Raw genomic sequence first — 15,696 nt, forward strand, 5'->3', positions numbered from 1 at the left:
TTTGTCCTTTTAACCTTTAAGCCTTTTTGTGTTTTGCAGCTTATTGACTCAATTTCCCAGAAAGCAACGCGTCGGTGCCTACGTATTTAATATGCGACAATCCACACGGCAAAACAGTAAGAACGCCACAACTGTCTGGCGAAACTCCGCTTAACCCGTCGGTTTACTTTTTTACAGGAAAACGAGAAACTTGAATAAGATATTTTTGTCTTTTTTCTTTAGTTGACTGGTTTTTATAACGCCGAGGTAAGTTAACGCTACGCAGAATAACCTTTTAACAACGTTTAGCAGACGTTTGCTAACAGGCTAACACAAGCCATAATAACGATTCTTGTATTTGACTACGACTGTGTTTGAATTATCTGTGTCTGTGCCATTACGTCGTTGCAAGTCGTTTCGAAGGCTGAAATAACCTGGTGTCAGGTAGTAGATAACTAGCTAACCAGCTAACACTCCCATTGTTCATAGAAGATACGTTTGGCCGTTCAACATTTATTCCATTCAGTTTTATAACGCTGAATAACAACATACGTTATTACAAGGCACTGTACATAGTAAGAAACCTTTATAATGTTATAGACAAGAGTCAACATTTCACACAATGCGCAAGCACTAGGCATCAGTGGAGTGAAAAATCTTTGCAGCCATCTGCCTCGACTGGTTGGGGTGAAAGGAAAAGGGGGACAGAAAGAGGGAGACAAGGTAGAGACAGAATAGAGATACCAGGAGCAGGTATGTTGTATCACGTTATAGGTTTATACAGGACAGTTTAGATTACCATCATGTCATTTATACAAAGGGAGAGAGTGAGAGACTGTATTATTTATGGTGAGTGGATAATAACCTTTCATCACTGTATGCTAGTGCTGAATGATTTTGTAGATTTTTCCATGTTTTGCCATTAAAACCAGCTTCAAATGTGTGCATTGAACTTAAAAAAAACTATCAAAAATTGAAGTATTCAATGTCAGATGCCTTTCCACTTAGGTATCTGGGTTGTATGTAAATTGCAATTTCAATTAGAAAACAACTCAAATGTTCCTTGCTTCAGGCTACAACAATATGTATAATTAACCATCATACCAGACCGACAGTCTGTAAGCAGAAATGTAAGACTCAACAAGGACTTTGATTAAGTTGGGACTTGATTTAAATTATATTGGAAATATTAATAAAGTTGTACGGGACATATGCATTTACAATGATTGCTGGATTTTAGTAATTCCTCTGAGCAGGTTTTAATTTGGACATAATGCTCTGACACTTTCTTCTGCTGACTGCAGATGTCTCTGGCGGACGAGCTGCTGGCTGACCTGGAGGAGGCTGGAGATGAGGGGGAGGATGGGCTGTATCCAGAGGGAGAGGAGGGGGAGAGTGATGGAGAGATGACCCAGGGAAGGACAGAGGGAGGGCTGGAAGACATACCAGAGGAGATGGAAGTGGACTACAGCAAAGCTGAGAGTGTTGCATCCATCGCCAAGCTTCGCAATAGCAAACAGGTGAGTTCTCACATGTGAGTGCTCTACACAGTTTATCTGTCAGGTTTGGTCATCCCCGTTTAACCTTGCTGTGTTTTCAGTTTTCAGAGATCATGGACAAAATTTCAGGATACAGTGGAAAGCAACGCAAAAATTCAGAGGGTGAGTGTAACCAATTTACCTTTTTTGTCTGTCTGAGGTTGTATAATGTTTTTAACAATATAACTGTTATGCACAATGTTTGGGTAATGTTTTATAAATTCCTCACATTGATTTATGTTAATTTAAGTGTGGTATGATTTTGTGTTTCCTTTTAGTCTCTGGTCCAGTCGAGTCTGACCCCGAATACAGACTGATTGTCGTGGCTAATAACCTCACAGTAGAGATCGACAATGAGCTCAGTGAGTTCTCGTTGCACCTTGGTAAAACTCTTTAGTATTATTCTGTATAATCCCACTTGTGTTTTTTCTTCTGTGTTTTCAGACATCATTCACAAGTTTACCAGGGATAAATATTCTAAGAGGTTCCCAGAGCTTGAGTCGCTGGTGCCAGATTCTTTAGATTACATACGTACAGTCAAGGTAAGAAACGTTTTTGAAATTAAATGTTAAAGCCCCATTTTAGAGGAAGAAGGACATTGTTGCTACATTTGCTTGGACATTGATGGTTGTGTCTGAAGTTTCACATAACAAACATAAAACTCTGCAAAAGGCTATTGATGATTTAGAATTTAGTGACAGTGCTGACTGAAGAGTTGTTTTTGAAAGATTACACTGATCGATCCAGTGGAGATGGAACTAAAGTTTTAGAATTTTAAAGTAAAATGTATATTTACTTTTAATTTAATTTGGGCTTGAATCCCTGCAAACTTTCAGAATTGTGAAATATTTGTCATAGATCTTAGTCAACAATTTTCCGTGATAATACTATGCTAAGTAACCTTTAAATATAAAGAAATATCTATTGCATTCAAAACATTGTCAGATGAGTTCACACAATACTTAATGCAAAGATTATGCCTATTGGCCCCACTTGACTCTCTGTGTGACGCTCTCAGTGTAGCAGATTATTTTTATGTCTGTGGCGACACATTTTATGTCATTACTGACAAACATAGGTGAGGTGGAAGAAGCACACAGAGCGAGGAGAGCGGGACAGTTTCGTACAGTAGCACTAAACCTAAAAACACCCATGAAAAGGTTTAGTAGATTCTACTGCTATAAATAAAGCTGGACGTTCAGTTGGACTTCACAATTGTGATGCATTTTGGCTTCTTGCAAAGGTGATGATGGAGTATTAAAAATGCATGCTCTGCCAACAGCAATCAAGTGCTCCCTGAGCCACTGCCTGACTGTATGCCTGAATGTGCCAATCATGGCTGCTGCTTTTTACCTCTCCACACAGCTCCAAATTTCCTGGATAAATTCTGTCTAAGTAAAGCTACATTAAAAATGTGTACAATTGTACACATGTGTACAATTGTACAAACAACATCAGAAGAGTTATGTGCATTTTTATCTTAATTTGTACTTGATTTTAGTTTATAATTTTTAGATTTGAACATCATGTTTTCTTGATTTTGTTTCTCACATTAAGGAATTGGGGAACAATCTTGAGAAATGCAAGAACAACGAAACACTGCAGCAGATCCTCACCAATGCTACCATCATGGTAGTCAGTGTCACAGCCTCGACTACACAGGGGTGAGTCTCTGTTTAATGCCACATTATTCTTTTGAGTTTGTCAAGCTTTCTGCTCCACAGCCCAACATCCTCACCGTCGGGGCCACAGGAGACAGTTGCTGCTCGTTTACTTGCTTATTTATTTTTCATCTTTGTAGGACACAGCTTAGTGAGGAAGAACTGAAGCAGCTGGAGGAAGCATGTGATATGGCCCTGGAGCTGAACCAGTCTAAACACAGGATTTATGAATATGTTGAGTCCAGAATGTCTTTCATTGCTCCCAATCTGTCCATCATTGTCGGAGCATCAACAGCTGCAAAGATCATGGGTGAGAAATGCAAAATGATTCACTTTGAATGCAGGATTACACACCAAGGTTAAATACTGTAGATGGTCTATGTGATAAAAAGTTATTTTTGGCATTACCGTCACGTTGATCTAATTTGTATTCTCTCTTCTCTCCTCAGGCATTGCTGGTGGCCTCACTAATCTGTCAAAGATGCCGGCCTGTAATTTGATGCTGCTGGGAGCTCAGAGGAGAACACTGTCCGGCTTCAGCAGCACGTCACTGCTTCCCCACACTGGCTACATCTACCACTGTGATGTTGTACAGTCACTACCACCTGTTAGTCAAAATACATTACAAAACGTTTACTACTGCACTGCAGAGTTTGTTGTTATCTAACAGCTTTTGTTATTTTTGTCCTCAGGACCTCAGGAGGAAGGCGGCTCGTCTGGTGGCTGCGAAGTGCACTCTGGCTTCCCGAGTGGACAGTTTCCATGAGAGTTCAGATGGAAGGGTGAATGTCTAGAAACAGCTCATACTCTTTAATGCAAAATATGTGTGGATACTAACTAAAGACTTCAGTAGTCACATGAAAAAACTCGATTTGAAAATAATGAAAATCCAATAAAAGCTACTGCCTTATATTTCCATGTCATCAAATAAATTGAGTTGGTTTTGCAGCAACATTTGCAAAAGATCTGACTCCTAGCATTAATCTGTTGTCCTTTTTTGTCCTCAGGTTGGCTACGATCTTAAAGAAGAGATAGAGAGGAAGTTTGATAAATGGCAGGAACCTCCACCAGTGAAGCAGGTCAAACCTCTGCCAGCCCCACTGGATGGACAGAGGAAGAAGAGGGGAGGAAGAAGGTACACGTCGTCGACATAATCTGACATGTTCCGCCAAACAGACCAAGGAGACCATTAGAGAAAAAGGACTGTTGGGTTTATTCATTGGTTCATTTATGTAGTCATTTCATTTTAAGTGCATCTGGACGACTAGATAGAAAGAAGCTGAAATGAAATCAAATATTGTGCAGAAGCTGCACACAGCATGTTAGAGGACAACAGGAAGCTTGCGTAACTGAAGATGTCCAATTTTAGAATACCACCATCAAATGTGTAAAAATATACAAACCTCCTCCACTCTTATCTCTTTTCTCTGCAGGTACAGAAAGATGAAGGAGCGTCTCGGACTCACTGAGATCAGGAAACATGCCAACAGAATGACCTTTGCAGAGGTCAGTGGATGTTTTTTTTACCTTCTTATATTTTAAATATGATGATCTTGTGTTGTTAATGTCTTCGAACAGTAACATTTTAGTCCTATAATGCATCCCATACTTGGAACTCATCTGCTAAACTCCCAGGCCAAAGCCTCTATCAAACATCAGTGTGAAGAATGAAATGTTTGGTTACTGTGAGATGATTTTGTTGTGTGTGTATTTGTCACTAATGGATCATGATTACTCACTGCTGAAGTTCTCTCAGAGTTGTGCGGTGGAACCAAATGAGACGACAGTTCTCACAATTATTCTTTTTTCTTTTTGTTTTTTAATTGTTTTGATTGAGACCCTTAAAGCCAAAACGACATACTGTTCATTTAAAGTAGTTTACAAATGACACACCAGGCTTAGACACCAACATTCAGTACTAATGTGGCACTTGTCCCTGTACAATTTTATTTTATTTTTTTGACCTAGTTTTGACCAAGTAACAACACACATTTCAGTGTCTTGTTTGGCTGCCTGAGCTGGTGTTTCATTTGTATCACTGTGTGCAGGTCCACAGCCAGCTCCAAGTCTTCCAGATGTTAATATACAGTATAGTCTCTTTTCCAAGCCAAAGTTCACACTTCATAAATAAAAAAGCCATTCCAAAGCCATTGCCAAATGTTTATGAAAGTATTGGTTTAGCGCTGTTATCGAAAAAAATATAACACACTGTACCTCACCACTAATCACATAAGAGTCCTTCCTTTTCCAGAACACAATAATACCCAGGCACTTGAGCATGACAACCTTTTCATTTCACTAATTTATAAAGATAGTGTTTTCGAGCTGAATCTAGTGATCGAAACACTGGATGACTGTAGGCAGGTGAGGCTGTGGCAGTTAAATTCTGGGCTTATTTCTGCCATGCTGTTGCAGATTGAAGATGATGCGTATCAAGAGGATCTGGGCTTCAGTCTGGGTCAGCTGGGGAAGAGCGGCAGCGGCCGCGTCAGACAGGCTCAGGTCAACGAAGCCACCAAGGCCAGAATCTCCAAATCCCTCCAAGTAGGTTTTATTTATTTATTCAGTTTGAAATCCAACAAAGGCACCTTGTATGTTTTCCTTGATTTCTAATGTTTGTGTTATTTTGTTTAACAGAGGACGCTGCAAAAGCAGAGCATGACATACGGAGGAAAGTCAACAGTCAGAGATCGTTCCTCAGGAACCAGCTCCAGTGTAGCATTCACTCCTCTACAGGTAAATAAAAGTTAACATTTCCTTTTAACTTTAACGTCCCCTGAGAAGTCTGCGGGTTCATGTTAGCTAAGACTGTGCTGTTGTTCTCAGGGTCTGGAGATTGTGAACCCTCAGGCTGCAGAGAAGAAGGTGGCTGAAGCCAACCAGAAATATTTCTCTAATATGGCGGAGTTCCTGAAAGTCAAGAAGGAATCAAAGATGTAAAAAAACAACTTTTATGCACAAGCACCGTAGCTGTCAATACGTTTGTTTTGACATCGTGAGTTGTCCTTTTTAGTTTTACCTTTTTGTTTTTTCCGTTTTTAATAAAATGCAGCTGCACACAGATTAAGTGTGTCAAAGTATTTTCTTAGGAATACGTAAGTTTGTTATTCATTTGTACATATCCACACCTTTTTAAATTCTGTAGTCACACCCACCAATTTGCAAGTAAAAGCTGATCTTGTCCAAGATTAGAAAAGCAAATCCATATTCCTTGTAGGAATGACAGTACTTTACACCACACACTGTCTTGTACTTTCTTAAAAGGATTTATTGAAATAGTACAATCCTGTTGTAACCCCATTTTATGACATCTTCCATGCAGAACTGTGATGAGAAAAATTGTAAATACGTCTTGAAATTCACATTTTAGTAATTTCTCAACTGACCTTCCCTTTCTGAAAACCTTTAAAACCCCCAAAAATAGAATCTATAAAAGGCAGATCTCTCATAACTTTACTGTATTTTTTTTCTTCCCCCCGCCCAAAAAAGCCTGAAAACTGCACAAGATAAAATTTTAATTGCAATACAGATCTCAACTTTTCAGGGTTTCTTGAATGGAAAGAAAAAAAATCAGTTTTAATACGCTCCTCATTCAAACTATGAAAATGTAGGATCTGTGCCACACCAGATCCAGGACCAGATTAAATCTCAATGTTCTTCAGGGCAGCACATGAACAACCACAGCAGACGAGACATTTCCTATTTAATCCACAAATTCAATCTACCACCAGGATTTCAGTTTTCACGCTTCATGTAAACAGGTTTGTCAGTGCACATTCACTGTATAGGGTTTCTACATAATATCAGGTGGTAAATTGAACCTAGTGGATTTTAGGATGAAGTAACATAATTCGAATAAAGCCTTAACTCAGGGTGGGAAGCTGACTCAAACCAAATTGGTACATTCTATACTCAATGTGACCTTTGACATTGAGAATGATAAGTCCTCCATGGGGAAAGAATCCTCAAACCTTATTTTTAAGATTTATTTTACGAGTTTATTAATTTGTCACAAACATGAATGTGCCATAATAATGCATTTTCTTTGACAGGTTAACTTAAAAACATTTTATTTGTAAAGAGAGGGAGTCAGAGACCAGTTCAATTGCATAGCAATTTAATCCTTGTCCAATAAGGACTCTTTCCCTGTCACAGGGAGAGGCCCTGTGGTCACTCTCAATCAGTATTTTAATCGACCAAGACAATATCAATAAAACTATTGATAACTGCTCACTATGTCTAATAGTGACCATATTCAACAGGCATCGTAGGATCTTAAAAGAAGCCGTTCCTACACACCATGACTAAATATCCACTGTATGTTCCCATTCTAAACCACCAAATTACAGTAAATACAAGATGGGTAGTTCACTTAACAATCAAATTCAAGGTTTGTTTTGTGTCAAGTCAAAGGCTTCCAGGCTCAATGTTGGGTAGGTGGTACAGAGAATCGGAAAAAGAAAACAAAACATGAGAAACATGCATGGGGTAGGCTTTCCTAATGCCACATACTGAGTGTGCACACAGACAGGCACAAACGTAGATCTCTAATGGGAGCCCCCCCAGCCCGTGCAGCGCGATGCATCACATCAGACCCATGGGGCATTTTTGTCAAAAGCAAAGCGCTACACGAGCAGAAGAGCGTCACGTTGAGATGCAGCCTATACAGACACCTGTCTCCGTTTCAGGAGAGGGTTTCTACTACACATCACAATCTCTATCCACAGTTTGGAGTTCAGTCTCGGAATGTCAACAGCAGCACATTTTTGTCTCTCCCAGTCCTTCCACGTCCCTCCGTCTGTCACTGCAGGTCTCGGTCTTCGAGGTACCTATACTCAAAGGTGAACCCCTCCTTCTTCCTCTGGCCCCATTTCTCATAGTCAAAGTAAATGTAAGTGCCCTGGAGGAACAGCACAGTGGAGACAGTTGTTTTATTATTAACCACAAGAAAACGATAAACTAGTTTTAGTTTGTGTGGAAATGAAAGCGTGATGAGGCTGCACCTGTTCAAATTCATCAGTGATAGTCTTGGGCTCCTCGTGCCTCTGGAACCACATCATGTACTTGGTGTGAAACCTCCATGACTGCTTTTTCAGAGCCTTTGCAGACAGATACTGAGCCTTGGTGCCCTGAGAGAGGAAGGTCAGAGAAACCATTAATCCTATATTCAATAATTTAATATATCATGATGAACTGAAAGGTTCACTGTGAGTGAATATTGTGTGTTCTTACCTCCAGGTAATAGAAGATGAAAAACAGCGTTTCTGTGGACAGCCTCTGATAGAACTCTATGGAGTCAGAGTGGTGCGGTGGAACCTGATGATGGAAGGGCAACGTGGGACATGGGTTCCTCATCAGGTATTGCCTGTAGGACAAAGACATGAACAGTTACAAATCAACATTTATCAGACAATGATTAATGACCCCAGTTGTCATTAATCCAGAATAATAGCCAGTGTTCGTTAAAGCTGTGGCGTGTATATTTCCATTATAAACAAATGTCTGTTACATTCAAATGAGTTCATACATGAGTTCATGCTGCTTTCAGCTCCACATGACTTTCTCTGTATAATGGAGCAGGGCTCTTTCTCTCACTTTAGAGTCCAGGAAGGTGCAACAACTTCATTCTCTCATCACACATCACTGGATTTACATATACTGAAAGGTTATTATGGAATGTTTGACCAATAATGCCCAAACTAGCCAGCCTATTGTATAATTAAGACACCACAAGAAAGGGACGGGTGGAGGGATAACCAAAAAAAACCATCTGTCTACTCTCTGGTTGTATACTATCTACCCTGTCAGGTGAGGTGCTGGGAGGAGAATCACGTTGTTAAAAAGTGTTAATCAGTGTTACCCAAACCTCAAAATGTTCTGAAATGTCTTGTTTTGACCAAAAACAATAGTTCAGTTTTAATGATTTCTTTTCTATATGGGCTAAAGAAACAAGGAATATTCACAATAAAGAAGCTAAAAAAATCTGAGAGCTTGTTTATTAAACCAATTAATTAACTATGTTAATTAAACACTGCAACCCTAAGTCTATGGAAGACCTATCGTCAAAATACGTTGTATCAGATGTATAGATCCGGTAACGGTGACTTACAGTAGAAAAGGAGTGACAGTAATTTTGATTTTACCTGATCCTCTCTGAGTCGGAGGGGTGTGGCATGTGGGTCCAGGCGGACTCCTGCATGGCCTGCTGGTAGAGCTGGTCTTTGGGGAGAGGGGTGGGGCCTAGCGGACAGACACCCAATGAGGGGGGGATGCTAACTTCCGACACGGACTGCTGAGGAGCGGCGGGCGTGCCAGGTGCCGCAGATGAACTAGAGAAGATGTCTACACAAAGAAAAAGTGGAGCGCTACATCAGTTACACAAATAACAGTAACTCTCCACACTGATTCTCCCATCTCTCTTTGTGTTGTTCTTTCTTGTTACATCAATCTTTTATGATCCATCTTCCTTTTACAAGCAATGTGGTTTAATAACCATTTCCTCCTCAGTTAAACCAGAGTGGAAATAATGTCTGACTCTTCTGACCTCTGTCTGTCAGATGAAGGTTGGGAATCTCTCCATCCAGACCTGATCCCAGTGCTGCTCTCTCCGCCATCGCCTTCAGAGAACTGAGAGGCTCGGGAGCCTGTTGAGGAAATGACACACAGGAGATAAAGTACAACCAGGTTGAAAACTATTGCTTGACCATGAATTGAAACAAACTATTATTACAACTTCTACATGGACCTACATCATACAAATGTCTTAATTCAGACATCAGGGTTATTTAACAAGGACCTGAACTTATCAATTACAAATTCAAATGTTCACTGTCACAGTTAAGTCATTGATGTTTGCAGTGAACAGAACAGGATAGTAATACACAGTTATTTCTTTTTAAGTCCTAAAAATTCATGGCATGCTATGATTTTTATTTTAACACGCTACTGTGCTTTTTGGTATAGGTACGTGAAGCTGTGATATACTGACAATACATATTAACATTGTCCAACAATCTACCAAACATAAGCATCTGAAAGACTATGAAAACTAAAGGGATACCTTTAACATTGTACTGGCCAGGAATTAAGGTGTTTATTGTAGTGTGATGGCATATGTTAAACATGAATTAATGATGATGATGATGATGATGATGATGAATGTCTGGTTCTCAGGGCAAATTCTGGCATCTCAATTAGACAAAAGCCTATGACTGAGGCTCAGTGCTGGTCACATGTCCGAACACCACCTTGCTGGTTCAGCTCACCTTGTGGCCTTCTGAGGCCTGTGTGTAGGAATGGGGCCCGTTAAGAAGACTCCCTCCTCCTGGTGTGCTGTCTGAGAATGAGGGGGACGGAGAGCTGGGAGGCAGGGTAATGGAGCTGATTAAACTGGGGCCATTGTCCATCCTGTGTGGGAACAACAGTAAGACACGTCATTACTGTGTTTTAAGAACAAAGCTTAACACGTAGACTTTCAGTACTCAAGCGAGTTAGACAGAAAATAACTTACGGCTGACTGGTTGAGGAACTGAGAGATGACGGTTGGCTGCTTTGCGACTGGCTCGGTGTACTTAGAACTGATTCTGTGGAACACTCTGCTACTACAGCACTGTAACCTGATTGCATGTGAGGGGAGAGTTACAACAGAATCCTTCATAAAAAGACAATGCTGAAGTCAACAGGTTAATAAATAATTTCATCATACATCCAAACATAACAAGTTCACGTACTTGTGCTTCCATTTTGTTTGAGTCCACTTGGAGGTCTAGCAGGAGCAGCATTCATTCCTACTCCACCAACCACACCAATATTGCCCCCATTTCCTCCCATCATGGCAGCTACAGCAGAGGTAGTGCTGACAGTACTAGGAGGCAACAGTGAGGAACCAGAGGCCACACTTTGTCCCGGAACCAGACTCAGTATACTCCCACTCAGAGAGCTGTGAGATGGACTGGAACCTAGTAATCCAAGCCCCGTCCCCGCCCCGTTGGTGGTGACTCCACTGGAGCCAGAAGTGGGGATGGAAGTGCTGCTTTCCACTGAAATGCTGGACTGGGTGGTGCTACTCAAACCCAGACCCCCTGATGCTGCTGCCTGAGCATAAGGGGCAGGAGTGGAGCCCGAAAGGAGCCCTGCCATTGTGTTTAGGGAAGTGGAGTGGCCACCCAGACCTAAACCAGACATTTGGTTGGCACTGCTGGTCCCCGTCAAGCTACCTTTACTCAATCCGAGTCCTAGCCCAAGTCCCAAATTGGATGTCGGGGTTGGTCCAGGTGTGGTCTGAGACTGGGAGTTGTGAGCTGCAGAACTGGGTGTGCTGGGCGTAAGGAGAGAGGGCGCAATGGAGGTTGGTAATAGGGGGTTGCTGGGCGGGCTGGGGGTGTTGTTTGATGAGACGGAGGGTTTTGTCTGAGGTGGCTGCTGTTGTTGCTGGGGCGGCTGGTTTGGCGGCTGAGACTGTTGCTGCTGTTGTGCCGGTTGATGCTGATGTTGCTGCACTGCACTGCTGAAACTTCCTATTAGACTGCTGCCTGTGGGGACCGGTGTAATTCCTCCAACAACACTCGCCATGGACACCAGGGAGGAAGATGAGGAAGACCCAGAGGTGGCGGAGGAAGAGAAGGAAGATAGCAAGGATGGGGTGCCATTCTTCACAGGTGACTAAAAATGAAAGCACCAGGGAGATGCATTTGAGACAAAATGTGAGCAGAGGTAAACTACAGTTGAAAATATTGCATGAGGAGCAGAGGTAACTGTAAACTACAGAAGACCATATATACACAAGAGATACACACTAAATCACAAGTCTACAACCATGGTCCCAGAAAATGTGTTCCATTTCAGTGCCTTGGAGGTCAAAACCCTTCGGTCACTGTCACTCTCCAGGACCAAGGCTGAAGATAACTGCACTAAACTGTTTGTCTACTGACACACCACAGATGAGAACCTCTCACCTGACTAACTTCACTGTCTGTCGACCGTCCCCTTTTCTTATCGTCCTCTGAGTTCTCCTATTGGAGGAGATACCTTGATATGACATTCCACTTTTGAAACGTTGAGTCATCAAACTAGCCAGTGTCTTATAACATAGTAATAATGTTATTTTAATGCAAATTTAAGAGAGGGAACATGTAACAAATTGTAGTGTATATTTTCTGCCCAGCACCAATTTAACATCCTCACCCAAATATTTACATGTTAGAAAGAGAACAACTTACGGCAGTGCATGTAGCTGGGGATGGAGGGATGGGCGAAGAGGAGGTTGTGGAAGTGGGAGTGCTGCTGGAATGGAGATACATCTCATCTTCCATGTTGCCCTGACCTGATGGAGAAGTTGCAACTAATGCTGTAGCTTCAAGTAAAAGATGAAACAGAGAAAATGGTAAAATGTCATCCTCTGATACCACCATAGCCTAATCCAACTCTACACCCTTCCAAAATCTGCTTTCTGAAGCCAAGTTCTCACTACAAATCTTTGGAAGTTGTAAAATTTCTGTGCATCCCACACTATATGACATGTTTTAGTAATTGTTATGTCTTGGCAGCCACTGTGAGTTCACAGTACACAACTAAGCAACATCAGGGGGTCACACACTACTTCAATCTTTCACGAGGGGAGCATGACTCTTACGTCTCCTCAATTACATCATGAAAACAAACGAGAAGTGACACAGGAGAAGATTTGTGAATCTGGACTTAATTTAGCTCATTTTCATATGTACAGCTTGAATCATCTGTGTTCTGTCACATATTTTGATGTTTTTTCTCTTATTCCTTCTCCCTTATCTCCTCTCTGAAAAACTGGTGTTGTGGTCCTGCCTTGGCTGGAGTCTGATATCATTTCCATGTTAGAAATTTGATCCACGTCTTTGACACATCAGGAAAGCACAGGTAGGTAACCACAGGCCATGTCTTTGATTTACCACTAAGTGACTGCTGACCATGTGTCAATAAGAGATGATTAGCTGCAAGTTGCAAACATTGCCAATTATCAGTAATCATGGATCATACAGTGTGAACAAGGCTTCAATGATTTAAGCATCATCCTAACTCTCAACATTGCTCTACTCACGTATGTCTTCCAGGTCTAAGTCGTCATACAAAAACTCGTTCTCCTCAAAATCCGGGTCTTGGGATGAATCAATGTAGTAGTCAACATCATCTTTGATCTTTTGGATTGAATCCACTGGCACAGAGTCATTGTCCAGCATTCGTAAAATTGTCTCCAACATTCGAATGTGGAATCGATGCCTCTCAATCAATCGCTTGAGCTCTTCAATACGGTCTTGCTTCTAGGTGGCAGAAAGAAGGCATGTTCAATGTTTTATATTATTTTATTTATATTAAGTTTTACCATACAAAAATACACTGAATACTGACAAGAGTATACTATATATTTTCCAGACTGTGAGGAAAAAAAATACTTCAAAGGAATGAGATGAGGACTTACCTCTTTATCACCTTTCTTCTTTCTTGTCTGAACCGAGAGCGATTCCACCTCACTTTCAAACTGATCCACCTGCATATTTAGAGTGTCTATCGTATTCTGTAGGTGAGAAAGATGTCAAAAAGGTTGTTAATAGATGTAATCAAAAACTTATGTTCATGTGTTTTTTTTTTTACCAATTCCTGCACTTCTCTAGTTTGGATAATTTCAGTCAACCAATTTACAATGTGAGAAAAAAAGATGGAGTATTACTGTTAGCCACTGTCCTGTTTCCTCCTTTTCCCTCTGTGCTGGATCCACTTTCTGTGCAAGCCCCAAGCCTTCTTTAGAGTAGGCTTTTGTTTTTGTTTCACGTTCCACCACCTTGAACCTCTCCATTTGCTATGAGAAGTGAAAATTACACAAACCTTTAGCAACATGATTTAATGTGACTTTGCACAGCCACAAAAAGATTATATAAAAAAAAACTGAAGGCAATAAAAAGTTATACCGTCTCTATTAGTTTGCGATTCTCGACTAGCTGCCTTTTGTCTTTGATCTCGTTTGAGGCCACCCATGTTTTTATCTGATCTCTTAATCGCTGCAAAGTTTAAAGACGTAACACGTTAATGCATTTTTGCAAATGTTTTATTTTTATTTTGCAAATTTAAAAAAAATATATATGTATATGAAATTGTCTTACCTGTAGCTTTTTAATCTCTTTCTTGAGGTCAGCCTCATATTTTTCCTTCTGATTTGCATTGGCTGCATTATGGAGCTAAAACGTTTACAAATAAATGATATATTTTGAATCTAATTGCCATTTTTATAAAAAAAACATGATGTCAAAATAAACAAGATAATTAAAACATTACCTTTTGCCAGATATCTTCAAACTGTTCTACACCTTCAGCTACTTTTTTCAAACATCTATCGATCTCACCTGTGGAGATAAAAGACGTGGTCTAACATCGCTGTATGTAAAACTGAGCAACACAAAGAGTCTCTCACAACATGTGGAAGTTATGTTTACTGGTAGATGAGTGTATCTGCCACTGGGATTGATCCTGAGAAACGTTAGTGATGAGTTTCACCACAGTCCTACCTTGTAGTTTTCTCTTGTCAGCCATGGCTCTTTTAGCGACGATGTTCACATTCCGTCTGTCACAACGTTAGCTGCATGAAGACAATAAGACATGTATCAAAAATAGTTGAAACACCCAAAGGTCCTTCAGCAGAGCCATCAGTGCATCAGGGTCTGGAGAGTGGAACTGACGTAAACTCCTGCTAGCTGACCGGTTTATGTTAGCTGCAAATAGAATGCCGCGGTTTTAAGATATTTTCGGTGTGAACCCTCTGAGAGTCTATTGTTATAATTCCGTGGGCGAAGCCCTTATTGCTAATGTAACCAATGTGGATGGCATGGTTGTCAGCTAAAATTAGCTACCTAGCAGCAAATGTTAATACTAGCCACTTGCTCGCTCGTCCACCTCGCACGGTCATTTGCTACCCCGTTTAAAACGGTACTATCATAGAGCATGTTTATGGATGGATTTCATTTTCATGCATCGTTATTCTGTGGTGCAGTACTGCGTTTATATGGTGGTTCTGCGTTGTGAAACATAATATATTAGAATCTATTCACATCGTTAACCTGCCAGCTAATGTGGCTAACTGTCTGACTAGCTAATGTATAAAATGCTAGCTAGCAGCTTAGCTAGCCAAATTTAGGAAAAAGGGAAATTGGGTCAACCCGAATATCTATATTTATATTTGTTTACGACATTTACCTAGGGTATGGACTTTCGTTTTTCTTTTTTCAAGTACAGCCAAAACTAATTCCAGAAAGTCTTCTTTAGTCCAAATTGTGTTTTCTTTTCGACAGGCTCGTTCACTGTACTGTAGCTGAAGATGGACGGTAGCTAAAATCCCACCTCCGCTTTAAGAACCCGCCCATAATACAATCTACAGGATGTGATTGGACAGTACTCACGTTCGTCACTGACATGTATCCGCTGGCATCATGGGCAGCATTGAGGGCCAAGCAGACTCAACAACAAAATGCATCTGAAGTCACACATTAACGTTTGCG

At 40.8% G+C, this 15,696-nt stretch overlaps 2 protein-coding genes across 3 annotated transcripts; one reads left to right on the plus strand and one right to left on the minus strand.

Annotated features, from left to right (window-relative positions):
* Positions 1–88: 88 nt before the first annotated feature.
* Positions 89–6,258, plus strand: prpf31 (PRP31 pre-mRNA processing factor 31 homolog (yeast)). Its single transcript, XM_044033913.1, has 14 exons — positions 89–246; positions 1,284–1,499; positions 1,580–1,640; positions 1,796–1,879; positions 1,962–2,059; positions 3,075–3,181; positions 3,319–3,488; positions 3,628–3,785; positions 3,871–3,960; positions 4,186–4,313; positions 4,612–4,684; positions 5,594–5,722; positions 5,816–5,914; positions 6,005–6,258. The coding sequence occupies exons 2-14, from the start codon at positions 1,284–1,286 to the stop codon at positions 6,116–6,118; spliced, it is 1,527 nt and encodes a 508-aa protein (XP_043889848.1). The 5' UTR covers positions 89–246; the 3' UTR covers positions 6,119–6,258.
* Positions 6,259–7,278: 1,020 nt separating this feature from the next.
* Positions 7,279–15,532, minus strand: cnot3a (CCR4-NOT transcription complex, subunit 3a). Of its 2 annotated transcripts, XM_044033910.1 has the most exons (18): positions 15,395–15,532; positions 14,710–14,780; positions 14,480–14,547; positions 14,308–14,382; positions 14,116–14,205; positions 13,878–14,006; positions 13,629–13,724; positions 13,251–13,470; positions 12,397–12,530; positions 12,133–12,189; positions 10,909–11,839; positions 10,689–10,794; positions 10,444–10,585; positions 9,723–9,822; positions 9,322–9,520; positions 8,411–8,543; positions 8,182–8,307; positions 7,279–8,078 (listed from the first exon to the last, which is right to left on the minus strand). In XM_044033910.1, the coding sequence occupies exons 2-18, from the start codon at positions 14,732–14,734 to the stop codon at positions 7,980–7,982; spliced, it is 2,730 nt and encodes a 909-aa protein (XP_043889845.1). In that variant the 5' UTR covers positions 14,735–14,780; positions 15,395–15,532; the 3' UTR covers positions 7,279–7,979. The 2 variants fall into 2 exon arrangements, with proteins under 2 accessions (XP_043889845.1, XP_043889847.1); XM_044033912.1 differs by lacking the exon at positions 12,133–12,189.
* Between the last annotated feature and the right edge of the window lie 164 nt (positions 15,533–15,696).

Source organism: Solea senegalensis, linkage group LG9 (assembly GCF_019176455.1).
Source record: "Solea senegalensis isolate Sse05_10M linkage group LG9, IFAPA_SoseM_1, whole genome shotgun sequence".
Lineage (NCBI taxonomy): Eukaryota > Metazoa > Chordata > Actinopteri > Pleuronectiformes > Soleidae > Solea > Solea senegalensis.

Bases quoted from the DNA above. Each gene is read 5' to 3' on its own strand.
- prpf31 (XM_044033913.1), top strand. From the start codon at position 1,284: ATGTCTCTGGCGGACGAGCTGCTGGCTGACCTGGAGGAGGCTGGAGAT. The intron at 3,182-3,318 runs GTGAGTCTCTGT...TCATCTTTGTAG, and splicing joins ACAGCCTCGACTACACAGGG to GACACAGCTTAGTGAGGAAG. The intron at 5,723-5,815 runs GTAGGTTTTATT...TTTGTTTAACAG, and splicing joins GAATCTCCAAATCCCTCCAA to AGGACGCTGCAAAAGCAGAG.
- cnot3a (XM_044033910.1), bottom strand. From the start codon at position 14,734: ATGGCTGACAAGAGAAAACTACAAG. The intron at 12,531-13,250 runs GTGAGTAGAGCA...TTTTACTTGAAG, and splicing joins CTTAGACCTGGAAGACATAC to CTACAGCATTAGTTGCAACT. The intron at 10,795-10,908 runs GTACGTGAACTT...ACATGCAATCAG, and splicing joins CAAACAAAATGGAAGCACAA to GTTACAGTGCTGTAGTAGCA.